Genomic DNA, 25,761 nt, shown 5'->3' on the forward strand with positions numbered 1-25,761 from the left:
TGCCTCCACCAATGTGAGTAATAAGCCTTGCAGTGGTTCCTGCCTGGGCTTAGAATATGGTGTCTGTGCTCTCTCGTGTACAAGCCTTTTTTATTTTATTTTTATTTTTGTCACCGTTATATGTGTACATGCCTTTTAAACATTTATTGTGGTAAGAAAAAAAAAACGCAGAAATTGCCATTTTAAACATTTTTAAATAATAGTTTAAAAAAAAAAAACAGCTTTATTGAGATACGTACCATACAGTTCACCTACTAAAAGTGTGCGATTTGGCCAGGTACAGTGGTTTACAGCTGTAATCCCAGAGCTTTGGGAGGTGGGAGGGTCGCTTGAACCCAGGAATCGAGACCAGTCTGGGTAACATAAATGCAATAAAATGTTTAAAAGTGTGAATTTAATGGTTTTTGGTATATTGCATTATTAATTTTTTTTTTTTTTTTTTTTTTTTTTTTTTTAAGACGGGGTTTCACCACGTTGGTCAGGCTGGTCTTGAACTCCCGACCTCAGGTGATCCGCCCACCTTGGCCTCCAAAGTGCTTGGATTACAAGCGTGAGCCACCACGCCCGGCCGCATTATTAATTTTTAAAATATTGTCCAAAGTATATATAACAGACTTTGACATTTTAACCATTTTTAAGTACAATTCAATAGCATTAAATACATTCACAATGTAACCATCACCACTGTTTCCAAAACTTTTTCATTACCCCAGATAAACTGTAACCACAAAGCACTGACTCCCCATCCCACCTCTCCGCCTAGCCCCCGGCGCCTTCTATTCCACTTTCTATATCTAAGAATTTGGCAATTCTAGATATTTCATATAAGTGGACTCATACAATATGGGATCTTGTGTGTCTAGCTTATTTCACTTAGCATGTTTCTGAGGTTCATGCACAGTGTGGCATGGATCAGGACTTCATTTTTTCGGGCTGAATAATGATTTGTTTTATGAATATACTTGTTACATTTTGTTTATCCATTGGGTGGACATTGTTTTTTTTCCACCTTTTTGTTATTTGACTACTGCTAATACAAACATTTATGTACAAATATTTGTTTGAATACCTGTTTTTAGTTCTTTTGTCTATATATCTAAGAGTGGAATTGCTGGATCATATGGTAATTGTATGTTTAGCTTTCTGAGGAACTGCCAAATTTGTTTTCTGCAGTGGCTGTACCATTTTACATTTCAATTAGGAGGGTGTGAAGTTTCCAATTTCTTCACTTCCTCACCAACTCTTGTCATTTTCCATGCCATCCTACTACATATGAACTGGTATCTTACTCTGTATTTTACAAAATTGTGGTAAAATATAACAAGACTACCATTTTAACCATTTTAAAATGTTTTTATTTTTGGCTAGAAGGAAGGAAAATGTTAAACTGTTTGTAATTGTATGGTTCATCGGCATTACCTGCCGATGGATACACTGTTGTGTATCCATCACCACTGTCCATCTCCTGAACATTTCAGTCCTCCCAAACTGAATTTCCATACCCAATAAACTCCCCATTTCTCCCCCATCTCCTGGCAACCACCATTCTCCTTTCCATTTCTGTGAACTCGACTGCTCTAGGTACGTACCCTCATATAAGTGGAATTTTCGTAGGTGTTTGTCCTTTTGTGTCTGGCCTGTTTTACCAGGCATAATGTTTTCAGGGTTCATCCCTATCACACGTGACAGGATTCCCTTCTTTTTTGAGGCTGAATACTATTCCAGTGCATGTATATGCTACATTAAAAGAAATCTGTTCATCTGGCAGTGGACACTTGGGGTGCTTCCACCTCTTGGCTATTAGAAATACTGCTGGTGTGAACATGGGTGTACAAATATCTGTTAAGGGGCCTGTTTTTTATTCTTTTGGGTATATACCTGGAAGTGGAATTTCTAGATCATATGGTAATTCTGTGTGTAATTGTTTTTGGAAACCACCATATGGTTTTCCACAGCAACTATACTGTTTTACATTCCCACCAACAGTGCACAGATATCCAATTTCTCTGCACCCTCGCCAACACTTGCTATTTTCTGGGTTTTGACAGTAGCCATCCTAATGGGTGTGAGGTGGTATCCCATTGTACTTTTTGTTTGCATGCCCCCAGTGACTAAAGATGGCAAGCATCTTTGCATGTGTTTATTGACCATTTGTATATCATCTTTGGAGAAATATGAAATATCTATTCAAATTCTTTGCTCATTCATTTTTTTGTTTGTTTCTATTTTTCTCCCCCAAACCTAGAAAAAGCCACAACTTTGCCTGTCATTTAATCAGGTTGTTTTTTTGAGTTGTGGGCATTCTTTGTACATTCTGGATATCAACCCCTTATCGGATATGATTTGCAAATAATTGTCTTTCATTCCGTGGGTTGTCTTTTCACTCTGCTGATTGTGTCCTTTGATTCTTGGATGTTTGTAAGTTTGATGTAGTCCCATTTGTCTATTTTTGCTTTTGTTGCCTTTGTTTTTGCTGTTATATCAAAGAAATCATTGCCAATCCAGTGTCATGAAGCTTTCCCCCTGTGTTTTCTTCTAGGAGTTTTATAGTTTTAGGTTTTAAAATTTAGGTCTTTAATTTGTTATAGGTTAAGTTTTGTATATGGTGTAAGGTAAGGGTCTGACCTCATTGTTTTGCATGTGGATATCCAGTTTTCCCAACACAGTTTGTTGATAAGACAGTTGTAAAGTCTTTGTCTAGAGAGTCTGATGCCTGAACTTCCTCAGGGGTAGTTTCTGTTAATTTATTCTGTTTCTTTGTATGCCAGGAAGTATATGTGCGTTTTTGTAGACAACCAGAAATTTGAATATTATAATGTGGTAATTCTAGAAATCAGAATTACCTGATTTGCAGTTACAGTTGAAATAATTCCCAAACTGTTTCTGTAAAGACTGTATTCCTTGTTGTGTATGGTCACAGAAGTCTCTTTGCTTTAACTTGTGTTCAGCTAGTGTTTTGTCAGAAATTTCCTTGAATGTCATTTGCTGAAAAACAAACAAGCAGTTCCCTCAGTCTTAATAGATTGACTGTGCCAAGGTTGTCCTTCAACACTTAGCCTAGGGATCCCTGTAATATAAGGGATGCATTTGAATGACCTTTCCCAAGAAATTCCTCAGTTTTTGCTCCTGGGCCTTAGGTAGTCTATTACATGTGCAGACCATAATATTTTCCATGGGCTTCTGAGTGTTGTTAGTTTGGCTTACAGTGTTTTCTTCAAGCAGTGCCTCTGCATTTGTGGCCTGAGTTCTGAGTTTGGTGAAACAGATGAGTGCCTTCTGTCAGTCCTTCAGATAGCTCAGACAGGTTAGAAGAGACATACACGATAATTTATAAATAAGGTCTGCTCTGCTCCCTCCAAAACCAGGGACCAGTGTCCCAGTCCAGGAATGTGAGTTTCCCTCTACAAGACTGCTACCTTGCCAAGGAGGAGAGGTTGGTAGAGTGAGTATAAAATCCACAGAGCTTTCCTACTATTTCAAAGTTGCCCCTTTTTTTGGTTTACCATTTTCTTGGTTGCTGTAAACCTTGAGCTGTTTTCCAGAGTCCTGACAGTGTTGGTTCTGATGGTTACTGCTTGTTTTTCAATGTTTCTGTGGCGGCATAAGAACTTGGAGCTGCCTACTCAACCATTTTGCTAACATCATTCCACCAACCACCTCTTGAGTACTTACAACTAAAATTGCCATTGTTTTCAAGAGTGCCCTTATGTTTGAACTTCTCCACACTATTCTGCATAACATCATTTCCTTTGGGGAGGAGATCTGCTGAAGCTCTCAATTATTAGGGCCTGCCTCTCCCGCTGGAAAAAATCTCAGAACCATTTCTCTGGAGCTGGAGGTGGATACAATGGATTATTTCTTCTCTCTTTAAGAATAGGGCACTGAGCAGGCACAGTAAGCTCTGGTCTTCTTATCTCTTCTAGAACCGTCACTCTCTGAGTAAGCTGGGAGGAAGGTGATGGGTCCCCAGTATTCTCTATCTGCAACAAGTTGGATAAAGCCTCCACCTTGTAAGTGGAAACCGAATAGGGGAAGGGAACCCTCAGTATCTCGGCTCCACTTACCTGGAATTTAGCCTCTGTAAACCGGCCTAGAGGGTGTGAGAAGTCCCAGCAGTCTGCACCTGGGGCTGGGGGTGGAGATGGAAACTATAATCGGAGACTGGGAGCTGAAAGATAGGGAGTCCTGTCTTCTTGACCATACCTACTTGGAGTGGAGCTTCAGGCATACTGAGCTGAGTGAGAAGGGAGGAAGCAAATTGTGGCTCACATGCCACAGACTCACTTTTCTCACTGAGATGTAGTAGATTTTTGGAAATATTTCTTCATTTGCTTTATGCTCTTAGTACAGTTTCCAAAGACTCTATGGCTGATTTTTTTCTTTTTGAGACAGAGTCTTGCTCTGTCACCCAAGCTGGAGTGCAGTGGTGTGATCTTGGCTCACTGCAACCTCCACCTTCTGGGTTCAAGCCATTCTCCTGCCTCAGCCTCCTGAGTAGCTGGGATTACAGGCGTGCGCCACCATGCCCAGCTAATTTTTGTATTTTTAGGAGAGATGGGGTTTCACTATGTTGGTCAGGCTGGTCTCAAACTTCTGACCTCGTGATCTGCCCTCAGCCTCCCAAAGTGCTAGGATTACAAGCGTGTGCCATTGTGCCCGGCCCTATGGCTGATTTTTTAATACATTTCTCCAGTTTTTGTTGTTTCATTGGAGAATAGATCTGTGGATCTCTTAACTCCGATGTTTCAAAAGTTGATAGTCCTCACATTGTATTTCATGGAAATGTATTTGCAGTTTGACACACATATGACAGTGTTACACTTCGATCTATGTAACCAGCATTCCGGTCAAGCCCCAGAACTTGACCCGAACTCCTGAATCCTCCTGTGGCCCCTTCCCAGTTTCTATTCACTCACCACCCTTGTAACTAGTATCCTGACCTGTGATGCCGTAGATTACTTTTGCCTGTTTTTGAACCTTTTATAAAATGGAAGTCTTGTGCTGTTGTGTCTGGCTTTAGCTCACCATTATATTGATGAGATTGAGCTATGTTATTTGTGATTGCATTGCTGCATAGTATACTGTATGGATATTAAATAGTGAAAGCAGTGAAAAATTCCACATCCACTGATTATTGGGCTCTTTTTCAGTTTCTGCTATTATAAATAGTGCTACTGTGAACATTTTCACACAGGTATTTTAGTGAATGTATATATGTCTGCATTTCTGTTTGATATGTTCATATATCTAGGAGTGGAATTTTGGAGTCAGAGGGTGTGATCCTTTCCTGTGCTACATGAGAATTTAATCTTTGATTAAGAATCTAGCTTCGATCCTCTAAAAACTGAATGAGGGTAAGAATCAATGATGTTAGTAGGCAACAATCGCTTACTGTAAAAATGATCCTTGATTGACAAATTGCTTCTCTACTGAAAGGAATTATATTAATAAATACTGATTGGTATACTAGGCTTTGTGCTTTTCTCTGAGTGTAGTGACTGGTAAGGGGCATGTTCCTTGTGTCTGTACAATTTTTTTTTTTCTTGAGACGAAGTCTTGCTCTGTCACCCAAACTGGAGTTCAGTGGCGTGATCTCAGATCACTGCAACTTCCGCCTCACGGGTTCAAGAGATTTTTCTGCCTCAGCCTCCTGAGTAGCTGGGATTACAGGCACATACTACCTCGCCCAGCTAATTTTTGTATTTTAGTAAAGATGGGGTTTCACCATGTTGGCCAGGCTGGTCTCGACCGCAAGTGACCTGGACTCCCAAAGTGCTGGGATAACAGGCGGGAGCCAATGTGCCCAGCCCTATACAGTTGTTTGTTACAAGAGATGTTGGCTTCTGTGGAGCAAGGACTATCTTGGCTGCCTTACCTTTATGCTGTTATGTTGATGCCAGCTGTGGCCTGTGGTCATTTTCTGAGTTTGAATGTTTAGTAGAGCCTGAGACCACTCTTTAGTTATGGTTTTCCAAAGTGGTTTTACCAAAAAACACTCCTTTAAGCAGTGTATAAGAATTCCAGTCACACTACATCCTTGCCAATGCTCATTTTTTTTTTTTTAAACAATTTTTGGCAGTCTATCCAGTTTTTTCCCCAACATTTTACTATGAAAAATTTAAAGCAATATGAAAGTTGAAAGAATTTTATAGTATACAGTCATACACGTAAACACATAGGACAGCATTCTACTGTATTACATATCATTTCATCTCTCTGTCCATCTTTATCATTTATCTCATTTCCCCCTAAATATATAAGTACACATATTATTAAATAGAAATCAATATGAGCTTACAAATTTTTTCTTTAATGTAAGGGAAAAAAAAGTATATATTTAGGCCAGGCGCAGTGGCTCATGCCCATAATTCCAGCACTTTGGGAGACTGAGGTGGGTGAATCACTTGAGATCAGGAGTTTGAGACCAGCCTGGCCAACATGGCAAAACCCCGTCTCTACTAAAAATACAAAAATTAGCTGGGTGTGGTGGCATGCACCTGCAATCCTAGCTACTCCAGAGGCTGAGGCAGGAGAATCCCTCGAACCCAGGAAGCGGAGGCTGCAGTGAGCCAAGATCATGCCACTGCACTCCAGCCCGGGTGACAGAGTGAGACTGTCTCAAAAAAAACAAACGAAAAGTATATATTTAATTTTTATTTTTTTATATAGAGATGGAGTCTCACTATATTGGCCAGGCTGGTCTCAAACTCCTGAGCTCAAGCAGTCCTCCCACCTTGGCCTCCCAAAGTGCTGGGATTTATGTAAAATTACATGCAATGAAATGCACAAATCTTTTTTTTTTTTTTTTTGAGATAAAGTCTCGCTCTGTTGCCAGGCTGGAGTGCAGTGGCATGATCTCGGCTCACTACAACCTCCACCTCCCAGGTTCAAGCAGTTCTCCTGCCTCAGCCTCCCAAGTGGCTGGGATTACAGACATGCGCCACCATGCCCAGCTAATTTTTGTATTTTTAGTAGAGACAGGGTTTCACCATGCTGGCAGGATGGTCTCCATCTCCTGACCTCGTGATCCACCTGACTTGGCCTCCCAAAGTGCTGGGATTACAGGCGTGTGCCATCGCGCCGGCCAAATGCACAAATCTTAATTGTACCTTCATTGAATGTTCACATATATGTAACCTTTTGTGACACAAAGTCTTATCAAAGTACATGATATTACCATCACCTCTGAACAGTTCTCTCATGTCCCTTTCTGTTAATTTCTACTCCACCTACCAAAAGTCAGCCACTGTTTTAGTCTTTATTTACCATAGATGAGTTTTTTCTGTTCTAGAACTTCATACAAATGGAATTCTTTTCATTTCCTAGGGCTACCATAACAAAGTACCACAAACTTGGCAGAAATTTATTCTCTCAATTCTGAAGACTAGAACTCCAAAACCAAGATGCCAGTAGGGAGCAGGGACGTGTACCATTTAAGGCTCTAGGAGAGAATCTGTTCCGTGCCCTTCTCCTTAGCTTCTGGTGTTGCCGGAATCCATGGCGGTCTTGGTTTGCAGCTGTGTCACTCCAGTCTCTGCCTCCATTGGCACGTGGAGTTTCCCGATGTGTCTCTGTCTTTACATGGCCGTCTCCTCTGTATCTCTGTCTTTTCTTTCAAGAACACTAGTTATATTGGATTTAGGGTCCTCTACTCTTTGTATGAACTCCGTTATGTCTGCAACAACCCTGTTTCCAATAAGAGCTCATTCGTAGTTACTGGGAGTTAGGACTTCTGCAAATCTTTTTGGGGGTTATTCAGCATAAGGTTCAAGATTTATTCCTTTTTTTTTTTTTTTCCTGAGATGGAGTCTCACTCTGTCACTCAGTATGGAATGCAGTGACAGGATCTTGGCTCACTGCAACCTCCATCTCCTCCGTTCAAGTGATTCTCCTGCCTCAGCCTCCCAAGTAGCTGGCACATGCCACTGTGCCTGGCTAATTTTTGTATTTTTAGTAGAGACGAGGTTTCACCATGTTGCCCAGACTGCTCTTGAACTCCTGACCTCAGGTGATCTGCCTGCCTCAGCCTCCTAAAGTGCTGGGATTACAGGCATGAGTCACTGAGCCTGATCTCAGGATTTATTCTTGTGTAGTTACTAGTTTTTTAAGTATTATTCCACTGTTGACCATGCGATATTTTATTGACCATTCTCCACTGATAGTGCCTCAGTTGCTTGCAGCTTTTGGATATTATGAATAAAGTTGCTGAGAAGATTCTTGTACAAGTTTGTGTGTGTGTGTGTGGCCTTATGTTTTCAGAGTTTTTTGGGTAAATACTTAGGAACTGGAATTACACAGTGTTGGGTAGGTACATATTTGGTTTTATGAGAAACTGCCAGATCTTTTTCCAAAGTCGTTGTGTCATTTTATAATCCTACCAACAGCGTACAAGTCCTGGTTTTTGTACATCTTACCAACGTTTGCTGTTATCTGTCTTTTTAATTTTAACCATTCCAGTCGATTTGTATTGATAGTAGTATCTGTTTTAATTTCAGTTTCAGGTGACTAATGATGGTGTTTCTTTTCATGTGCTTATTGGCAGTTTTTCTGTCTTCCATTGTAAATTGTCTGTTTAATTCTTTTGCCCCTAAATTGTTTATATTATTCAGTTGTAGGTATTCTTTTTTTTGAGACAGATTCTCACTCTGTAGCCTAGGCTAGAGTACAGTGGTGCACTCTTGGCTCACCCCAACCTCCACCTCCCGGGTTCAAGCGATTCTCCTGCCTTGGCCTCCCGAGTAGCTGGGATTACAGGCACATACCACCATGCCCAGCTAATTTTTGTATTTTTAGTAGAGATGGGGTTTCACCATGTTGGCAAGGCTCATCTCAAACTCTTGACTTCAGGTGATTCATCTGCCTTGGCCTCCCAAAGTGCTGGGATTACAGACATGAGCCACTACGCCCAGCCAGTTTTAGCTTTTATGTTTAGGTCTTTGATCCATTTCAAATTTATTTTGAATATTGTGTAAGATAGAAGTTGAGGTTAACTTTTTCCCATATGTGTATCAGTTATTCCTGTACCTTTTGCTGAAAAGACTTTTTAAAAAAAATAATGTAAGTGTATTCTGTTTCATTGATCTGTTGAGTCTAATGTTAGTGTCATACTGTCTTGATTACTGTGACTTTAGAGTAAATCTCTTTTTTTTTTTTTTTTGAGACAGAGTCTTGCTCTGTCACCTAGGCTGGAGTACAGTGGCATGATCTCAGCTCACTGCAATGTCTGCCTCCCAGGTTCAAGTGATTCCCCTTCTTCAGCCTCCTGAGTAGCTGGGATTATAGGCGTACACCACCATGCATGGCTAATTTTTGTATTTTTAGTAGATAGTTTTCACCATATTGGCAAGATTGGTCTCAAACTCCTGACCTTAGGCGATCTGCCCACCTTGGCCTCCCAAAGTGCTGGGATTACAGGTGTGAGCCACCACATCCATCCTCCATGTATTCTTTGTAGAGACGGGGTTTTGCTATGTTGCCTAGGCTGGTCTTGAACAGCTTGCCTCGACTGATCTTGAACAGCTTGCCTCAAGCAGTCCTCTTGTCTCAGCCTCCTAAAGTGCTGGAATTACAGGCCTGAGGCACCACACCCAGCCTATTTAAAATTTTTAATCAACTTACCAGTTTCTACTGACAACCTGTTAGGAGTTTGATTGGGGTTGCATTGAAGTTATAGAACAATTTGTGGAGAATTAACATCCAAACAACAATAGGGTCCTTGTATCCATGAAAATAGTATATTTCTCTGTGTAGGTCACCTTCAAATTTTTTTCAGTAATGAGGTTAAAATAAGGTCCTTAGAGTGGGCCCTAATCCATTATGACTGGTTTCCTTATAAAAAGGGGAAATTTGGACACAGAGACAGACATGCACAGAAGGAAGATGATACAAAGACACAGAGCACCACATGAAGTTGGAGGACTGGAGAGATGCATTTACAAGTCAAGGAGTGTAAGGTTATCAGCACACCATCAGAAGCAAGGAAGAGGCAAAGAAGGATTCCCCTACAAGTTTCAAAAGTGTTATGGCCCTGCTGACACCTTTATTTTGGACTTCTAGTCACCAGAACTGTGAGACAATAAATTTCTGTATTTTCAAGTCACCCAATTTGTAATACTTTTATATGGCAGCCCTAAGAAACTAATATTTATCCCTAATTATATTATAGTTTTTGAGACTGTTTTAAATAAAAGTTTTGAAATTTTCATTATTTAATTGTTCACTGGTAATTTATAAAAATATAATTGGTGTTTATGTGTTAATGTTAACACATAAAATGAATCTACTCATTCACTTTTATTCTTAATTTTTTAGAAGGAAGGTTGTAAGAAAACATGTGAGATAGCTTTAATAAATGAAGTATTTGAAAGTGAATTAATGTGATGGAGACAGATGCATTTTACATTTGGAATTCTCAAACAAGAATCCTACAGTAGGGAAGAATCAGCCTTAGAATGTCTAAATTTCCTTTCCATTTACGGCTATCATTGTAAAAATTGATGCAGGCGAGAATCACAAATGGATGTCAAAACCCATGCTTGAAAATTTGTTAGAGAACAGATGACTTATATGGTATGAAAATATCATTTTACAGATTGCTTATTAATGACAAAGGGTAAAGGATATAGTTGCGAATTCTTTTTATCACTGTAATGAAGTGATGACAATTAACTTTATCCGTGGAACAAACAATGTGGACCTCCTGATATGATGAATATAAGGCATAACTTGAATCTAATTGTGAGAAAACAAAAACCCAAATTGAAATTCTACAAAACAAAGTTGTTAGTACCTCAAAAATGTCAATGTCATGAAGGCAAAGCCTTAGGAATTGTTCTAGTTTAAAGGGAGCTTAAAGAGAATGACAGCTAAATGCAGTGTGTGATCCTGGATTAGAACATGGATTAGGATGAAGGTTGTTATTAAAGACATTATAGGGATAATTGATGAAATTTTTATCATTGATAGGTAATATAGCGATTACCTATATTACCCATCTTGATCATTATTTTTCAAGATCAAGAGATATTAAAAGGATAGCGTCTCTTATGAGATGTACACTTAAGTATATGGTGAAGGGTTATGATCATGCAGCTTTCAAATGGTTCAGAAAATAAACACACACTCAACAATGTGGCAACTTAAAAACTGTGAATCTAAATGCAGGTTAAATGAGGGTTTATTGTACTATTTTTGCAATTTCTGTAGATCTGAAAATTTTCAAAATAAATACTGAGGCAGGAAGTACAAATTTATTTTATGTTATTTCATTTTTGAGATAGAGTCTCACTCAGTCGCCCAGGCTCAAGCTTTCCTCCCACCTGTACCTCCCAGGCTCAAGCAATCCTCCCACTTCAGCTTCCTGAGTAGCTGGGACCACAGACGCACACCACTATGCCAGGCTAATTTTTTCATTTTTTGTAGAGATAGGGTCTCACTATGGTCTTGAACTCCTGAGCTCAAGTGATACCCCTTCCTCATCCTCCCAAAGTGCTGGGATCACAGGTGTGAGCCAGTGCTTTGCCCCTGATTGGCATTTATAGCCACTCTACTTGGTGATGATCCAGCCACACTGATGTACGTACTGCTTTACTAGTCATATGCTTATTTTCCAGAGCAATTTTGGGCTTTTACTTTTTTAACCATCTCTTTATGTTTTCTACCCTGTTCTCAGTCCAGGAATGCAAATTTAATTGGGAGAAGGAAACTACCATTTATGTGGTGATACAAGCAGTCTAGTTCAGTGACGGGAAGATAACTTTATGAACAGCTCACTGTTCAAGTTAAGGTTTATTATTTATTTTTATTTTTTATCCAGTATTATACATTCAGGTATTTAACTAACTTGAATTTTTCCTTCAAAATAAAATAAAAAGCATGGGGGTATATTTCCTTAAATGGGTCCTGGCTGCCTAGGAAGGACACTTAACGGCAAACAAGCAATATTGAGTATGGTAGGAACATTTAAGTGAGTTACAACAGAAATTTTAGAGTTAACCAGAACTGAGCAGTGTTGAGAGTTGTTTCCAACAGATGGCAAAAATTGTATAGTCACTTTGAGTCTATAAAACTGATATTTTCAAATTCCTCATACAATTAGAATTAAGAAATAGCAAACAGGCCAGGTGCAGGGGCTCACACCTGTAATCCCAGTACTTTGGGAATTCAAGGTAGGCAAATCATTTGAGCCTGGGAGTTTGAGACCAGCCTGGCCAATGTGGCAAAGCTCCTTTCGACAAAAAAATCAAAAATTAGCAAGGTGTGGTGGCGTGCACCTGTAATCCCAGCTACTTAGGAGGCTCAGGCAGTAGCATCACATGAGCCCAGGAGGTGGAGGCTGCAGTGAGTTGAGACTGTGCCACTGCACAACAGCTTGGGTGACAGAGTGAGACTCTGTCCCCCTCTCCCCGCAAAGAAAAGGAAGAAAGAAAGAAATAGCAAATGGAAGCCTGGGTACGGTGGTTCATGCTTGTAATCCCAGCACTTTGGGAGGCCAAGGTGGGTAGATCGCCTGAGGCCAAGAGTTTTAGATCAGCATGGCCAACATGGTGAAACCCTGTCTCTACTAAAAATAGAAAACATGAGCCTGGCATGGTGGCACATGCCTGTAATCCCAGCTACTCGGGAGGCTGAGGCAGGAGAATCGCTTGAACTTGGGAGTTGGAGGTTGCAGTGAGCCAAGATCGTGCCATTGCACTCCGGCCTGGGCAACAAGAGTGAAACTCTGTCAAAAAGAAAAGAAAAAGAAATAGCAAATGGACTGGGTGTAGTGGCTTACACCTGTTATGCCAGCACTTCAGGAAGCTAGGGCAGGAGAATCGCTTCAGCTCAAGAGTTGGAGGCTGCAGTGAGCTATGATCACGCCACTGAACTCCAACCTGGGCAAGAATGAGATCTTGATTCTAAAAAAAGAAAAAGACAAATGAAGACAATTTTAACATGTCTACAGTTGAATAACTTACTGATCTTAATTTAGATTCAGTTTATGTAGAAATAAGTAAACTTTAAAAATCTGTCATTCCATGGTTTAACAAAAGTACCGTTCACTGCTTACTATATAGTTGGGTATCTCCTGTAAATTGCATGTGCCTTTACTTTGTTGTGATCTCTGGAAGTTCTGGTTATATTCTGGACACTAATTCTCTAGTGATTTATGTATTTGCAAATAACTTCTACTAGTTTGTTTTTAACTTGTGATGTGTTTCATCATATGGAAGTTTTAATTGTTTTGGAATTTATCTTATATGTTCTTCTTTGTTATTTATAGTTTGTTTTTTCCATTAAAATTTTTTTAATCCACTTTGAATTTTGAGTATTGCGTGAGGTAAGCATCTTAACTCCCCCTTCCCCTTGATTGCCGCTTACAGCCACACTACTTGGTGATGATCCAGCCACATTGTTTTTATGTACTAGTTCATAATCACATGCTTATTTTCCAGAGCAGTTTGGGGCTATTTATTTATTTAATTTATTTTTTTGAGATGGCGTCTAGCTTTGTCACGCAGGCTGGAGTGCAATGGCACAATCTCGAGTCATGGCAATCTCCACCTCTCAGGTTCAAGCGATTCTCCTGTCTCAGCCTCCTGAGTAGCTGGGATTGTAGGCGTGTAGGTAGCCAGGGATACCAGGCCTGGCTAATTTTTGTATTTTTAGTAGAGTTGGGGTTATTTGCCTTGTTGGCCAGACTGATCTTGAACTCCTGACTTCAAGTCATCGTCCTGCCTCAACCTCCCAAAGTGCTGGGATTACAGGCATGAGCCATGGCACCTGACTAATGCTTTTTATTTTTTAACTATCTCTTTATCAGTAGCTGTGTCAGTACCACACTTGCTTAGTTTAATTCTACTTTATGATATGTTTTGCTTTCTAGTATAATACATCTGTCTTCATTATTGCTTTCCTAAATTAGCTACCTAGAAAAGATTTTTTTTGAACAGAAATGGGGTCTTGCTATGTTGCCCAGGCTGGTCTTGATCTCCTGAGCTCAAGTGGTCCTCCTGCCTCAGCCTTCCAAATTTGTGGGATTATAGGCATGAGCCACTGTCCCCAGCCTCTTAACTACTATTTCATTATATCTAATGTGTAAAGTGATTGACTTTTCTTTCCGGTTTTATTGTAAAACACATAACGTAAAATCTACCATCTTAACCATTTTTAAATATATAGTTCCATGACATTAAGTACATTCACATTTTTGTGCAGCTCTCAACACCATTTATCTCTGAACCATTCATCTCTGAACCTTCCACACTTGAAACTGTGCCCATTAAATAAAAATTCCCCATTCACCTCTCCCCTAGCCACTGTCAACCTCCATTCTTTCTGTCTCTATGGATTTAATTACTCTAGGTATCTCATGCAAGTGGAATTATACAGTATTTGTCCTTTCATGTCTGGCTGTTTCACTTAGTATAATCTCTTGAAGGTTCATCCATGTTCTAGCATGTGTCAGAATTCCATTTCCTTTTATGGCTGAATATTATTCCACTGTGTGTGTGTATACATCCTAATGGATGACTATTATAAAAAACTAAGTGTGGCCGAGCGCGGTGGCTCATGCCTGTAATCCCAGCACTTTGGGAGGCCAAGGCAGGCAGATCACAAGGTCAGGAGTTCGAGACCAGCCTGGCCAACATGGTGAAACCCTGTGTTTACTAAAAGTACAAAAATTAGCCAGGCGTGGTGGGGCATTCCTGTAGTCCCAGCTACTCAGGAGGCTGAGGCAGGACAATTGCTTGAACCAAGTAGGCAGAGGTTGTAGTGAGCTGAGATCGTGCTACTATACTCCAGCCTGGGCAACAGAGTGAGACTCTGTCTCAAAAAAAAAAAAAAAAAATACTAAGTGTTGGCCATCCTATGAAGTGGTATCTCTGTAGTTAGGATTTGCATTTTCTTAAGGACTAGTGATGTTGAACATCTTTTCATGTGCTTATTGGTCATTTGTATATAATCTTTGGAGAAATGTCTATTTAAGTGGCAGTCAAGGGGAGGGGGAGTTAAGATGCCTACCTCATACAATACTCAAATTCAAATGTCTATTTAGGTCCTCTGCCCTCCCCCCCCCCACCCCTTTTTGTAAAGACAGGGTCTCACTATGTTGCTAAGGCTGGAGTGCACTGACACAATCACAGCTCACTGCAGCCTCAAACTCCTGGACTTTCCCGCCTTGGCTTTGCAGAGTGCCGAGGTGATAGGCATAAGCCACCATGCCTGGCCTTTTGCCCCACCCCCACATTTTTATTTATTTATTTATCTAATTTTTGAGACCGGGTCTTGCTCTGTTGACCAAGCTGGAATGTGCTGGCACAATGACAACTCACTGCAACCTCGAACTCCTGGGCTCAAGCGATCCTCTGCCCCAGCCTCCAGAGTAGCTAGGAGTACAGGTGTGCACCACCACGCTCAGCTAATTAAAAAATCTTTTGTATAGCTAAGGTCTTGTTTTGTTGCCCTGGCTGGTGTTGAACTCCTGGCCTCAAGTGATCCTTCACCTCCCAAACTGCTGGGATTACAGGCAATGAACCACCTCACCCAGCCCCTTTAGCCCATCTTTAAATTGGGTTTTTATTTTTTGTCAGTGAGTTGTAGGAATTTTTAATATATTCTGGATATTAATCCCTTATTAGATATATGATTTGCAAATATTTTCTCCCATTCTGTGGGTTATTTTTCCTTTTCTTGATGTCTTGGTTATTTTTATTCTTTTTCTTTATCAAGTGAACTTTTTAAAATAACAAACCTGAAATCTTTCTTTTCTGAGTGTCTGTAATTATTTAATATTTTACCCCACAGCTTATTTCTCCACAGATACAGAATCGTACTTGAGAAGTTTAACAGGGATGTTTTGAGCCAGGGGCTTTTAAACTGGCCCACACTTTTATTTGTAATGAAGTTTTGTTGGAACATCAGCACTACATTCATTAGTCTAGGTCTATGGGTGCTTTTGTGCTGCAATAGCAGAATTGACTGAATTCGACAGAGACCACATAGCCCACAAAAGACAAAATATGTATTGTCTGGCCCCTTACAGAAATCTCTAAGTTACCACATGTGCTATTACACTATCTCTCTCTGGTTCTCTGGATATCCCTTCATGTTTCATTAGAAACACTGTAAGAGAAGTGCTGTCCCTCTTAACCACTTGGGCTTTTTTTTAACCCTTTCTACTTTTTTTTTTTTTTTCAGACAGGGTCTCACTCTCTCACCCAGGCTGGACTGCAGTGGCATGATCTCAGTTCACTGCAACCTCCACCTCCCAGGTTCAAGTGATTCTCATGCCTTATCCTCCCCAGGAGCTGGGATTACAGGTGCCTGCCACTGCACCCGTCTAATTTTGTATTTTTTGGCAAAGATGAGGTTTCGCCATGTTCGCCAGGCTGGTTTTGAATTCCTGATGTCAAGTGATCCACCCGCCTCGGCCTCCCAAAGTGCTGCAATTACAAGCGTGAGCCATTGCGCCCGGCCTACTGTCAGTTGTTTTATTTGTTTATTTCTTTGTTTTTTATGGGGGCGATGGAGTCTCACTTTTGTCACCCAGCCTGGAGTGCAGTGGGGTGCAATCTCGACTCACTGCAACCTCCACCTCCTGGCTTCAAGTGATTCTCCTGCCTTAGCCTCCCAAATAGCTGGGATTACAGGTGCCTGCCACCATACCCGGCTAATTTTTGTATTTTTAGTAGAGGTGGGGTTTCACCATGTTGGCCAGGCTGATCTCGAACTCCTGACCTCGGGTAATCCACCCACCTCAGTCTCCCAAAGTGCTGGGATTACAGGCGTGAGCCACCACACTCAGCTTACCTTAATTTTTTAAATGAAAATAGTTTGACACTGCAGTTTCCCTTAAATTAGTTGTGGATACCTCTAGGGGTTAATAGATTTTACTTTGTTTATAGATTTTACTTTGAGACCTGCTGATCTAGATCTCAGTTTTAGCCCCTGAATACCCTCCTACTTCTTAAGGAGCCTTATATATGTCTCTCCTGTATATACCATTATATTGTCTTGAATAGATCCTCCTTAGTGACTAAAATAAATGAGAATTCAGCATACTGCATCCCTAATTGTTATGGAGTTACATCACTGTTTTTTAGTTTCTCTATTGCAGATATTTTGAACTTCTGGCCTGCAGGCCATGGAAATCCTGTGTGCATGTTTTTTTGACCCATCCAATGCCAATATTTAAATTGGAAGATTTCATATTAACATCTGGATTGCTGGATTTTCTTTTTTTTTTCTTTTTACTTGGATAAATTTACAGGTGCAAGGATAATTTTGTTATATATATAGATTGCATAGTGGTAAAGTCAGGGCTTTTTAGGGTATCTGTTACCCAAATAATGTACATTGTACCCATTCCATCATCTCTCATCATCCACCCCCACTGCCTCTGGATTTTCTTGAGACAGCAAAAATATGGCAGTGATAGGCCTGAGTTTCCTGATAGTCATAGTCAGCTGGAATTGAGTAGCAGCTGCCCCTTGAAATAGGCAGATGCGTTCTCTTTCTGGGTGTTCCTTTTTTACAGCGTCTTGTTTTACAGAATAAAATCTCATCAGATTTGCTGAGGATGTATACACGCGTTTAGGTTATCTTCTGACCTAGAATTATCTTTTAACTCCAGGATGATGATTTTTTCTTTTTGTATAGCTTACTGTTTCTCTAATCCTGCAGATGTATTTCAAATGTCTGATGATCCTTAGTTTTCAGGTTTCAGAATGAGGCCCGGGACAAATGCTATGTGTACATGGAAGGGTATATTGGTGATGGGCAGACATTGTTTGGGTTCAAGCAGATGGAAATCTGGCCTTTGTGCTTTGCCATCCCTAACTGCCAGATTGCAGAGGACTTTGCTCTGGGTCATTACCTCTTACATTAGCTGCTCTGGCTCTCTCAAGATTGATTTCTTTGAAGAAATATGCATGTGTGCACTTACACCCATATCCAGGGAGAAATGCCGATAAGTCAGGGGTTCTGATTTAATGTATAAACCTTGAGTTCTGTTTTTAGGTGCTACCTTTACTCACCCTGGATTCTATTGAGCCTCTCTGTAGGCAAATAGGAGGCAGATTCCTTCTAATTCTACCTTAGCTGTAGTCTAACCCTTGTAAGGATTTCTTTTCCTTCATTTCTGCTGTAGCAGTCATCTCTATTTCATTGCCTTCACATTTTCTAGAAATTTGTTAAAATTTTTTTAACTGGGACCAGGCACAGTGGCTCACGCTTGTAGTCCCAGCACTTTGGGAGGCTCAGGCGGGCAGATCACCTGAGGGTTTGAGTTCAAAACCAACCTGGCCAACGTAGCGAAACCCGGTCTCTAATAAAAATGCAAATCTTTGTCAGGCATGGGGGGCACGCCTGTAATCCCAGCTAGTGGGGAGGCTGAGCATGAGCGTTGCTTTAACCTGGGAGGCAGAGGATGCAGTGAGCTGAGATCGTGTCACCACACTCCAGCCTGGGCAACAGAGCAAAACTGTCTCAAAAAAAAAAAAAAAAAAATTAAATTGGTTAACCTCCTTTACTAATCTCCGCTGTTGTAGGATTACAGTTTTTAAAAATTCCTTTACTCGAGTTTAGAGGAAGAATTAAGTATATGCATTCATGTGTTCTTTCAAACCAAAAACCCTAAACCTCTGGCCTTGTGCAGTGTGGCTCACGACTGTAATCCCAGCACTTTGGGAAGCTGAGGCGGGTGAATCACTTGAGGTCAGGAGTTTGAGCCCAGCCTGGCTAACATGGTGAAACCTCGTTTCTACCAAAAATGTAAAAAATTAGCCAGGTGTGCTGGCACATGCCTGTAATGAGCAACAGAGCGAGACTCTGTCTCAAAAAAATTAAACAAATTTAAAAAGTGGAACTCCAAAAGGAGATATTGCTATAATTGTTAATAGCTGAATGCTTTAATTTTTCATTTTAGTATTAGTAAGTTTTAGTGGATGACCAAAGTTACCATAAAATTGTGTTGCCTATAATGTTATTTTCTTTTTTGATATGAAATAGCTGATGACTATCAGCCAGTTCGTCTGTTAAGTAAACCTGGGGAATTGAGAAGAGAATACGAAGAGGAAATAAGCAAGGTAGGTGCTAAATAGTTACTCTTTTTTTGGAAAATTTCTCTGTTGTGTTTTCAGTTTCAGATTTTAATTTAGTTTGATGTGCTCATATAACTAGTATATCTTGAAGTGTAGATAATTTTAATGTATTTTATAAGGGCTTTGTTTTTTGCTATAATTTACATATACATAATTAATGCTCTTATGTGATCGTGATCCCTAAGGATTTAAGTATGAAGGAAATTTTTAAATTTTTTTTTCTAATTTAATCCATACCAGCAGATTTGTACCTCATTTGAGATCATTTAAATTTCTGCCGATTTGTTCCTTTTCTACTTTTCCTATTCTTATTATGGAATATTGCAAGTATGCTAAAACATTCAGAGAAGGATCGCTCTTTATTAATCACTTTTAAGGTGGAGGCAGAGCGACGAGCCACTGAGGAAGAAGAAAACAAAGCCAGTGAAGAATACATACAGAGGTTATTGGCAGAGGAGGAAGAAGAGGAAAAAAGACAGGCAGAAAAACGACGAAGAGAGATGGAAGAACAACTGAAAAGTGATGAAGAGCTGGCAAAAAAGTTAAGCATTGATATTGTAAGTTTTAGGAGAGAACGCTGAGGTACGGTCATCCCTTGGTATCCGTTGCAGAATCTGCTCATACAAAAAGTCGGCTCCTTGTATTTTCAGGTTCTGCATCCCACAAATACTGTCTTTTCCACCCAGGCTGGTTGAATTTGAGTGTTTGGTACCTGCTGATACGGAAAGCTAACTGTTAACATTCTTATTGCTTTGACTGTGGTTTTCGAAGAACAGAAGAGATGGTAATTGCCATAATTAGAAGCTATTGATGACATTTTTCCTTTACTTAAAGAAAATTTTTTTTGCATATTGTTTCATATTTGCTCTAATTCAGGTTTTTGAGGTATTTTTTTTGTTTTTTGAGACAGGTCTTAACTCTGTCACACAGGTTGGAGTTGTACAATCACAGCTCGCTGCAGCCTCCACCACCGGCCTCAGGTGATCCTCCCAACCTCCCGAGTAGCTGGGTCTACAGGCCTGTGCCATCATGCCTGGCCAAGTTTTTGTGGAGACAGGATTTTGCCATGTTTCCTGAACTCGTGTCGAGCTCCTGGGCTCAAGCCATCCACCTGCCTCGGCCTCCCAAAGTGCTGGGATTGTGGTGTGAACCACTGCAGGTTGTTTAAAAACTTTTTTTATATTTAGGAAAGCTATTCAGTGAAGAATGAAAGCTTCTTTTTTCCTTCTTCCACCTGTCCACTCCCATTCTTTTTCTACTTATATCAGTCTCTTTCCCCAAAGGTAAACACCATTAACATTTCTTATAACTTTTTTTTTTGCCAAGGTGCAATGGCTAATCCCTGTAATCCCAGTACTTTTGGAAGCTGAGGTGAGAGGATTGCTTGAGCCCAGGAGTTTGAGACCAGCCTGGGCAACAAAATGAGAAATTAAATAATGAGCCAAGTGTAGTGGTGCATGGCTGTATTTCCACCTACTAGGGAGGCTGAGGCAGGAGGATCCCTTGAGCCCAGGAGTTTGAGGTTCAGGTGAGCTGATCTCACCACTATACTTCAACCTGGAAGACTGTTTAAAAAAAAAAGCCTTTTTTTCTTTATTCACCTAAAAAGGATTACATAAACCGGTCACACTTTTGCTGCTTGCATTTTTGCCACTTGATATATCTTAGAGATTTTTCATATTACTACATGTAGTCAATCTAATTCTCTTAAAGAGTAGAATAATATTCTATTTTATGGATGTAAATCACTTTTTGAAAGTAAAGCACATTGGCCAAGTGCAGTGGCTCATGCCTGTAATCCCAGCACTTTAGGAGGCCAAGGCGGGCGGGTCACAAGGTCAGGAGATCAACACCATCCTGGCCAACATGGTGAAACCCCATCTCTACTAAAATACAAAAAACTAGCTGGGCGTGGTGGCCCACACCTGTAGCCCCAGTTGCTTGGGAGGCTGAGGCAGGGGAATTGCTTGAACCCGGGAGGTGGAGGGTGTAGTGAGCTGAGATCATGCTACTCCACTCCAGCCTGGTGAGAGAGTGAGACTCTCTCAAAAAAAAAAAAGTAAAGCACATTAAATTTGTAGATAATGTATTAAACTTGGATTTTATTCTTCCTGTAGTTAAATTGCTGCCTGTAAGACAATGAATTAAAGGATGTGTGATAAAACACATACTTTAAGACCAGAGGATACAACGGGACCCAGTGGTTTGAAAGATCCTGGGAGAATAACCTGGGAATTCTTTTAAAATATAAACTCTCATATTTACTCCAAATATATTAAATCAGGGTCTCTAGGGATGGGACCTAGGGAATACCATCTTCAGAGGCATATAGGGAAGTCTGAAACATTCAGGTTTCAGAGCCTCTGAAAACAACTTCTCAGCTTTCAAACAACAAATATCTTAAAATATACTTACCATTGAATCATGTATGTGTATATATATATATGCACTTAGCAAAATGAGTATACTCAGAATTGCGAATTTTCTTCTTTTTTGAGAGGCCTGCCATTCATAATCTACCCTAGTTTTGGCTTATTTGCCACTTTTCATGTGTCTTTTTTGAGTAGAATCGCTTTAGAAAGATACATAATCAGGAAAGTAAATAAAAGTCATTGACCAATGGAATAATAAATGGAATAGGGAAGAAATTTGTCTAGTTTTCCCATGGTATTATAAGAGTAAAATCTACTCTTATAATTGATATTGTAGAATAATTATTTTTAACTTATTGTTTTATTAAGACAGAGTCTCGCTCTGTCACCTAGGCTGGAGTGCAATAGCACGATCTCAGCTCCCAGGTTCAAGAGATTCTTGTGCTTCAGCCTCCAGAGTATCTGGGACTACAGGCGCAGGCCACCACACCCTGTTAATTTTTGTATTTTTAGTAGAGACAGGGTTTCACCATGTTGGCCAAGCCAGTCTTGAACCCCTGGCCTCATGTGATCCACCCACCTTGGCCTCCCAATGTGCTGGGATTACAGATGTGAACTACTGTGCCCAGCCTAGAATACTTTTTAATTTGTTTGTGAAAGTTTGGTGGTTTAAGGCCAAATATTCACCATTACCATATATGAACTTTTCCATTAGGGTAGTGAGAAACTTACAAGACTGGTACAGCAAGTAAATATTTGTGATTTTTATTGATATGCCCTTAAAGTCCAGAACAAAATTATTATTACATAAAACTCTTATTTGAAGTATATCCACAGCTCTTTGACTATGTCCCTATAGATAAAAGTAATTATATAAAAGTATTTATTAGAAAAATCATCAGGCTGGGTGCAGTGGCTCAGACCTGTAATCTCAACACTTTGGGAGGCTGAGGTGGGGGAATCACTTGAATCCAACAGTTGGAGACCAGCCTGGGCAACATAGTGAGACCTCATCTCTACAAAACATTTTTAAAATAGCTGAGCATAGTGGCACATGCCTGTAGTCCTAGCTACTCAAGAAGCTTGGGAGGATTTCTTGAGCCCAGGAGGTTGAGGCTGCAGTGAGCTGTGATCGGTCCACTGCACTCCAGCCTGAATGACAGAGCATGACTCTGTCTCAAAACAAAACAAAAAAATGCACCTAGCCAAGTATGGCGGCTCATGCCTGTTGTCCAAGCTACTTGGGAGGTGAAGGGGGGAGGTCAAGGTTGCAATAAGCCATGATTGCTGCACTGCATTCTAGCCTAGGCAACAGAGTGAGACCCTGTCTTTTTTTAAAAAAAAAAAAGAAAAGAATCAACAGGAATTATCAGTTAATGAGATTAGTATTATGCCTTTTTTTGTACTTGATGATGTAGAATAAAAATGTAATTAATTTAGACCAACTTGGATGAACTTAGTTTATTCTGATTGTTGCATGGTCAGTATTATTCAAAGGATGTATAAAATTTAAATGTAATTATAATTTCTGAAAAATGCTGTGGATTTCTGAATTAGTCGAGTTAATAGCTTATTTTATCATAAAATTCTCACTCATAATGTCTGTTATGCTTTTTCTCTTGTTGAAGAATAATTTCTGTGAGGGAAGTATCTTGGCTTCTCCCTTGAATTCCAGAAAATCTGATCCAGTTAGAGTCAAGTCTGAAAAGAAAAGTAAGAACAAACAAAGAAACACTGGAGATATTCAGAAGTAAGTGAACATGACTATGAATTGTTTATTGACTTCCTACTGTATGCCAGTGTTTTCTGTTCATATAGACTACTGATTCTCAAAGTTTGGTCCATGAACTTTGTATGAAAATAGTCTGAGATTGAGGTACAGCGCAAAGAAGAGAGAGCTACTCACACGGCTTCCTCTTGGCTACCGTGAAGAGATAGGTGAAATCTGGCAGGCTTTTCACTCAGCCACTTATTGTGGCAGATTTGTAGTTTATCTTACTGACTCAGGATTTCTAGTTATCCTCATTTTCTCAAAATGAACCATTGGATTCCTTTTTCTCTTGGTTTAAATTCAAATGAGAAAAACTGGTCCCAGATTGGCTTATCTTCATTGAAGGAGTTTACAATCTGTCATCAGATTTCTTCTCTGTTATACAAAAAAGCATGAGCCAGGTAGTCAAAGGTGGAGTGATTGTGTTTTACCACAACACCGCTCCAGGATCAGGTACTTGGCAGAGTTGGTGGCTCATGGGAACATAAACTTTCCCATAGTAATTCATAGTTGGAAAGTTTAAAAACCACAATTTAGACTTGAAAAATATGTAAGGACTTCTGGTTCAGCTGAGTAAATTGTGCAGATAACTTACCTCCTTCCAGGATTTGTTGAAATTTTGGATCTGAGGTGGGAGGAAGAGAATGTTAAATGAGGCAGGTGCTATTAAAAAAAAAATGTGTGGCTCATGCCTGTAATCTCAGCACTTTGGGAGGCCAAGGTGGGCAGATCACAAGGTCAGGAGGTCAAGACCATCCTGGCTAACATGGTGAAACCCCCTCTCTACTAAAAATACAAAAAATTAGCTGGGTGTGGTGGTGGGCGCCTGTAGTCCCAGCTATGCTGGAACCTGGGGCGGGAGAGTTGCCTGAACTCAGGAGGAAGAGGCTACAATGAGTCGAGATCACACCACTGAACTCCAGCCTGGGTGACAGAGCAAGACTGTCTCAAAAAAAAAAAAAAGTGACAATATCAGTGTTGCTAATACTCATGATATGCAAAGTAAAAATGAAGAGAAAACCACTAAAATGCAGAAGTATTTCTTATTGATATAATCTGCTTAAGGCTGGAACTCATGAATCCTTATGTATCTAAATATATACTTTGAAATATGTTTTAAAAATTTACCAGAAATATAAGAATAAGGATTTAAAAGCAAAAATTGAGAAACTGATGGATTAAAGTTGTAACAATATTAAAAACAAAGTCTGTTCTCTAGAATATGTGAAAACTCTTAAAACTCAACAACAAAAGACAAATAATTAAAAACTGGACAAAGGGACTCAAGTAGATGTTTTCCCCATGATGTACAAATGTCCACTAAGTACATGAAAAGATGCCCCACATTATTAGTCATTAGGGAACTGCATATCAAAATCATAGTGAGATAGCATTTCATACACATTAGGATGGCTGTAATCTACAAAAAAGGGAAAATAGTAAGTGTTGACAAAGATGTGGAGAAGTTGGAATCCTTTTGCATTGCTTGGTAGGAATGTAAAATGGTGTAGTGGCCGTAGAAAACAGTTGGTGATTCCTCAAAAAGTTAAACGGAATTAGCATATGACCCAGCAATTCTACTCCTAGGTATGTATCCAAAAGAACTGAAAGCAGGTATTCAAACAAATACTTGTACATGAATATTTGTGTCAACGTTATTCAAATAACCAAAAAATGGAAGTAGCCCAAATGAATGGATAAACAAAATGTGGCATTCCATTTTATGTGAATTCTACCTCAATTCAAAAATTGAAAAATGAATAACAGGATTATATAGTTTTAAAATTAAGGAAAACTTCTAAACAGCTTGTTGATTACAGAGTAAATTTTGTTGGAAATACAGAACTGAAAATATGCATGAAAACTGGTATGTGGCTAAAGTGGTATTTAGAAGGCTTTACATGCCATATCAGAAAAGAAGAAAGTGCAGCCAGGCATTGTGGTACATACCTGTAATACCTGCTACGTGGGAGGCTTAGGCAGGAGGATTGCTTAAACCCAGGAGTTTGACTTTGAGATTAGCCTGGGCCACATAGCAAGATCCTGTCTCTTAAAAAAATAAATAAATAAACCTCAGACACAGTGGCTCATGCCTATAATCCCAGCACTTTGGGAGGCTGAGGTGGTAGGATTGCTTGAGGCCAGCAGTTCAAGACCAGCCTGGGCAACATAGTAAGACCCCTTCTCTACACAAAATAAGAAAATTAGCCAAGTGCAGTGGCACATGCCTGTAACCCCAGCCACGTGGGAGGCTGAGGTGGGAGAATTGCTTGAGCCAGGAGGTTGACGCTGCAGTGAGCTATGATTATGCCACTGCACTCCAGCCTGGGTGATGGAGCAAGATTCTGTCTCAAAAAAACAAAAGGCAGCGGCTGAAAATATATTTAAAAAGGCAGTTCCAGGAATACGTTGCTGGTTTAATGTTAGAAAATGAATCAATGAAAATTATTGTTAGCTGTATAAATATGAAATATATGAAATGATAATTCTTAACAAAGTGGTAACAGAAGGAAACTTTTTTTTAACCTGTTGA

General features: G+C 39.9%; 1 protein-coding gene across 2 annotated transcripts in view; it reads left to right on the forward strand.

Annotated features, from left to right (window-relative positions):
* RNF168 (ring finger protein 168) overlaps nucleotides 1-25,761 on the forward strand; it is a 39,162-nt gene that overhangs the window by 1,577 nt on the left and 11,824 nt on the right. For both annotated transcript variants that reach the window (XM_064366967.1, XM_012470699.3), the window contains exons 2-4: nucleotides 18,994-19,070; nucleotides 19,463-19,642; nucleotides 23,086-23,207. In XM_064366967.1, the coding sequence (XP_064223037.1) occupies nucleotides 18,994-19,070; nucleotides 19,463-19,642; nucleotides 23,086-23,207 (379 nt within the window). The remainder of the gene's footprint in view (nucleotides 1-18,993; nucleotides 19,071-19,462; nucleotides 19,643-23,085; nucleotides 23,208-25,761) is intronic.

Source organism: Aotus nancymaae, unplaced genomic scaffold (assembly GCF_030222135.1).
Source record: "Aotus nancymaae isolate 86718 unplaced genomic scaffold, 86718_ANA_hifiasm-v0.15.2.pri h1tg000067l, whole genome shotgun sequence".
In the NCBI taxonomy this organism is placed as follows: domain Eukaryota; kingdom Metazoa; phylum Chordata; class Mammalia; order Primates; family Aotidae; genus Aotus; species Aotus nancymaae.